Source organism: Colobus angolensis, unplaced genomic scaffold (assembly GCF_000951035.1).
Source record: "Colobus angolensis palliatus isolate OR3802 unplaced genomic scaffold, Cang.pa_1.0 Scaffold204, whole genome shotgun sequence".
NCBI lineage: Eukaryota > Metazoa > Chordata > Mammalia > Primates > Cercopithecidae > Colobus > Colobus angolensis.
Genome location: NW_012115200.1, coordinates 2,487,898 through 2,493,375, shown reverse-complemented (window position 1 = coordinate 2,493,375; position 5,478 = coordinate 2,487,898). Strand labels below are relative to the sequence as shown.

The 5,478-nt window shown below is 51.0% G+C and overlaps 1 protein-coding gene across 1 annotated transcript in view; it reads left to right on the top strand.

Moving 5' to 3' along the window:
• The window catches only part of TCERG1L (transcription elongation regulator 1-like), a 227,564-nt gene that overhangs the window by 51,860 nt on the left and 170,226 nt on the right, over positions 1-5,478 (top strand). The window contains exon 5 of the mRNA XM_011941987.1: positions 2,106-2,291. Coding sequence (XP_011797377.1) covers positions 2,106-2,291 — 186 coding nt within the window. The remainder of the gene's footprint in view (positions 1-2,105; positions 2,292-5,478) is intronic.

Genomic DNA, 5,478 nt, shown 5'->3' with positions numbered 1-5,478 from the left:
CCAGATGGTCTCGATCTCCTGACCTCATGATCCGCCCGTCTCGGCCTCCCAAAGTGCTGGGATTACAGGCTTGAGCCACCGCGCCCGGCCGGGAACTCTCTCTACTTTCTACCTAATTTTTCTGTAAACCTAAAGCTGCCCTATAACAAATTATATTTAATTTAAAATATCTTTATATGCTTATCATAGGAAATTCCAAAAGAAAGGAGAGAAAATCAGCCGTAATTCTGCCATCTAGATATGTTCATTATCACGACTTTCTTCTATTTTTAACCACATCTGACATCATAGTGTTAAGTACCTCCTATATGCCTCCAAATTTCTAGCTCTAGCCTGGATGTCTTCCTTGAAATAGGGACTCTATAGGGTATGGCACTGAGCCCATCTGGAAGCAAATGCTGTCCCCTGCCCGTCTGTTCCCAGTAAAGCAGGCAGGATGAAGACATTCAGACGAGACTCAGAGCTGGCCTCTCCGCCACTCCGCAGGCTCCACAGGCTCCGCTCCCTCCTGTGGCTCGCCTCACTTGGAGTAAAACCCAAGTCATCCCCTGCCTGTGTCTACTGGCAAAGCCTGGCTGCCCCCCCACCCCCAGCTTCCTCATCTCCCTGTATTCCGTGCCTTGCACGCTGCACCCCAGCCCTGCTCATCTCCTTGCTGCTCCTGGAAGGCACCACACAGGCACCGGCCGCAGCGTCTTCGCACACCTGCTTCTTCTGTAGGGGTCAGCAGGACGCCTCACCTTGCCTCATGCAGACTTTTACCTATTTTTTCCTTCCCAGTGAGGACTTTCCTGGCCACCCCAGTTGCAACTGAGGCCCACACACCAAGGCTAGATGCCCCCTTCCTGCTTTCTCACCGTTCCCACCAGCCTGGAAAGTACAGAAAATCAACAAGAAGAATGAGCACCCTGCCTCTTCCCTCCCTGGGAGGAATCCCCCTGAAGGCCAGCTTTCCCAGTGTTTGGTTCACTGCTCTGTCTCAAAGAGCTAGAGCTGGAAAATGCCTGGTACTTGTCAGCCAAATAAAGACTGGTTGACTGAATGATGATACATTGTAGGAATCTATATAGTTTTTAGCTTGTTTTATTTATCTACTGTATCATGAGACATCCACGATGGCACTAATGATCTTTCTTGACGTGTTCATACTGACCATTGACCATCCCATGCATGGTGCACCATCCTTCGTGCAGCTGTCCAGCTTTTGGTGATATTTCTAGCTCCACATTCTACACCTGTATCCTAAGGCACTGGGCATGTGGGTGGGTTGCGGGAGAGGACGTGCCAGATCAAGAGTTGTGAATTATATCAAGGTTTTAAAAACATGTTTCCAAATTGCTGTCCAGAGCTGGCCAGACTAAGCTTCCACCATTTATGTAAAATGGCACCTACAAAATACTTCTTAGATACCACATTTATTTGGGGGAACTGAGGAGTCTTTTAAAAGAAAAAATGTTTTACTGAAAAGGCAGAGGAAGAAGCAAACTTTCAGATGCTTCCGCTGATGTTAGAAGAGATGCCCGATTCCAAGCTTGCAGTCTGACTCCTCTCAGGGAGCAACCCACGCTGAGCTGGGTGTGGGTTTCTCCCCTGCAGCAGCTGGTCTGGTGACCGGCCACTCCCTGCAGGGCCCAGCTGAGCCTGGCGCCCTCTGGAAACCTGTCTCACAGCTGCCCCTTCTTCCAAACCCCCACTGTCTTATGTGGCACTGCTGGACCTTCCCCGGCGTCTGTTCCAAGTCACTGCATGCTGTTCATGGTCACTTCTGATTAGGTACTTAACACACGGGCACCAGGGACAAGCGGTTTCTCTGTAAGACACCTGGATCCTGGCTCGTTCCCTGGCGACTGTAAGCCTTGTGGCTCACTGAGCATCACATGGCCCTGTATGTGTGCTGGGTGTGTGTCAGCATTTCGCAGATGGGGAACTCATCACACAACCATTTGTTCTGCGGACCGTGGCACATACTGTGGGCTTCCATTAAAGAGGGGTAGTGCCCCCTCACCTGTTTTCTGGGGGCTGATATCTTGCGGTTGCAAGATGGGCATCGGTCACCCATGGCCCTGGGCATCCCCTTGCTGACCCTCTGCATCCCTCTTCCGCAGGTGGCTGCCATAACAGCCTTAAGCCGACCAGCAGCCCCGCCATCACCATCGCCACCGCTGCCGCCGCTGCCATGGTCTCCATGGACCCTGAGAGCCTCCGGGGCCCGTCCCCCGCCAGTGTGCAGCCGCGCCACTTCCTGACCTTGGCACCCATCCAAATACCCCTCCGGACGTCCCCCTTCTCAGGTAGGCTCAGAGCGCAGTCCCGATGCCCGGTGCTGCCTTAGTGAGGGCGCCAAGGCTTTCTTGTTAGATGCCACTGGCCTGGGCCCAGGTGCTGTGGGACATGAAGCCCAGCTCCGGTTGAGGGGAACACATTCGGCTGGGATCGTGTGGGCTTTGCTTGACTTCAGACCCTGCAAATGGGCCTGACTCCACTGAGCCACCTTGTCAGGTCCACCCTGGCACTTCCTGCTGTAAAGCCAAGGTGAAAGTTTCCATTTGAGGAAATGAGGCTTCTCTGTACTAACTGGAATTTATGGGGAGTCATGCGTGGTCTGGAAGTGCAAGGACCCCAGGAAGTTGTGATTTTCTTGCGCAGGACATGGAGGCTGGTGTGCCGGAGTGGAGCCTGGTGTGTGAGCCCAGAGCCAAGCTGCACGCCACTCCCCCTCGGCCGCCCACTTGGCTTGCCTTCTGGCCTGTGCTGGACACAGGGGCTGGGGTCCCACCCACCGTGACAGCCTGGAGTATGAGAGGCTTGGGCCGCCACAAAGGCATTTGAGCTCATCAGTGCAGTGGATGTGCTCCCTTTCTGAGATGTCCTCAGGGCAGGGGCCGGGAGGGTGGCCATTCTGGTGTCCTGAGAGGTGCACTGATGAGGCACTTGGAGTGGATGGGAGGCCCTGGGTCCCACCCGCAGCTGTGTTGTCCCTGTGTGTTCACAGGCATGCGTGTCCATCCATTAACTGTCACCTGCACGCTTCGGGACCCAGACACCAACTTAGCAACATCTCCATTAATTTGGAATGACAGTGCCAACTCCCAGGAATTGAGGATTTACTCTGTTATTTTGGTTTCAGTTCTTCATGTGAGATGGTAAAACTTGTAGAGAAATGCCATGGAAGATTGTATTAATATCATTAATTGCTAGATTACGAGTAGCAGGAAATGAACCACTAGACTGTGACAGACACACACATAAATATATACATACCAGTTCATGGTAGAAAGACAAACAGCCCAGTTCCACGACTTTCCGATTTTTGGAGTGTTTGCAGTTTGTTGACTTTGTTGCTAGTAAATCTAATACGGTCTTTTTCAACAATGGACCTTCGGCGTTCGCTATTTCTATGTTGGCCTGATGAATTAGTTGATAAGTAGGATATTGTATTCTGAAGATCAAAATCGTATTTCTCTTTCAGCATGTCAGTGAGCATGCATTTAGGGTGTGATGGAGAAAATAAATAAAACACATGGATAATCTCGGAGTGAGACATAAATTGCAGCTGTGTCAAGAATTTGGTTAAAGCTACCAGTCCACTGACATATATTAGGGATGACTTACTGTTTTCAGAGGAAAATTAATCTTAGAACCAAAAGCTGTGTACCTCAGGGGCAGCCTCACTTTCCGTATCTCTTACATGATTTATAAGGTGACATAACAATTAGGCATCCTCTCTTGTTTGCCTTTTATAAGGTTCCATGATCAAATTTGCTATAATGTGCATTCAGTTAGAATGAGGCCAGCACCAGCGTTATCTGTCCTGTAGATAACTGGAAAAATGGGCTGACAGGAAGATGAAAGGGGCATTACTCAGAAGGTAGCTCCTAAAATTGCCTTCCCATTGCTGGCATTGATCCATCTGACCTGGAAACCCTGCCCACAGGAGAGGGTGCAGGTTGAAGTTGAACAGCTGGGTCTGAACCGGCGATGAGAAGGTCTGAGCTGTGAGCAGCGTGGCCCATCCCAGGCTTCACGGGTGGGTGCGGTGCTGCCAGGGGCGCCCCTGGTGAGGGCTCCATCGGGAGGTGGGACTGCCTGGTGGTGCTGTCCTGGCAGCCTCCTCTGGACTTGGGAGCAAGGCTGTCATGCCCATGAAGAAAACCATCCTAACATGTCCCTGGGGTACTTTTTGAAAACCAAGACTTGATGAGATGGGGGGATAGAGAGCTGGCCTGTCTGCAACCTTAGGGCTGTTTTCTAAACCACCCCAAGAGCCCTACAGAATGATGGGAGCAAGGCGTCGTCTCTGCTGATGGGTGGTCTCAGCGAATGCCCAGGCAGTCCCCTAGGAAATTTCTGACACCTCTTAAAATAGATGAACTGGCAGGGGCAGGACAAGGATGAGCTATCCCATGAAGGGGTGGGTGGAGGGAGTGGCCTCTGCCTGGGGGAGAGGAAATAGAAGGACATCAGTGCGAAGCAGGTGCTAATGGACTCAGAAGAACACAGCTCACTCCAAAGTTTGCTCTATATTCAAACTGATTTTATAAAAGGTTGTGACCTTTAATTTATCTACAGAAGAATTATCCTGTTTTTATTTGGAAGATAATTCCGACTTTATATAAGTGAGCTTGACTGTCGTACTTACATCCTTGGCTTTGGTATAAAAGTCAGTAACCTCAGAGCTCCACGTGGTCCCCAACTGGAGACAGTTCTGCACCCCAGAGGATATTTGGCAGTGTGACTCTCCGTGTGTTTTGGTTGTCACGACTTGAGGGTTACTACTGGGATCTGGTGGGTAGAAGCCAGGGAAGATGCCACAATCCTACAACCCCCAGGCAACCCCCATGGTAGAGAATCATCTGGCCCAAGGTATAGGTAGTGGCTCTGTGGAGAAACCGGGGTTTGTATTATTCGAACTCTGCTTAAGGCACCGTGAAAAGCTGTCTGGGTACCCGGATATGCTCATCTGGGAGAGTTAATACCCTGACCGTGAAGGAGCAGGCTGTGTGTTGGAAAGAGCCCACAGTCATAAAGCTTGCACGGAATTCGGTGCCTTGCACCAGATTTAGCTGAACTAAGATGCCACATAAAATTTAAAGAGCCCGTGACCAGGTCCGAGTTCAGCCGTGAACCGGACTTCTCTTTCAGAGTGGCGTCAGCACGGGCGGGTAGGCTGGTCCCTGCTGCCCTCCCAGGGCACGGGGTGTCCCTTGGCCTCTGCTTCACAGGGGTCTGCCCTCCCAGGCAGTGGGTCACCAGCAGAGGTCACGTCTTTCCATCCCCACCTGCCTGCACCCAACGCAGTGATTCCCCTGACTCCAGGGACAGCGCTCCCTTCTGCACGTTGATAGGCCCAGCCGAGCCTGCTCCTGTTCCACTCACTCACAGAGCTTCTTTCTTTCTTTTTCTTTCTCTTTCTTTCTTTCTTTCTTTCTTTCTTTCTTTCTTTCTTTCTTTCTTTCTTTCTTTCTTTCTTTCTTTCTT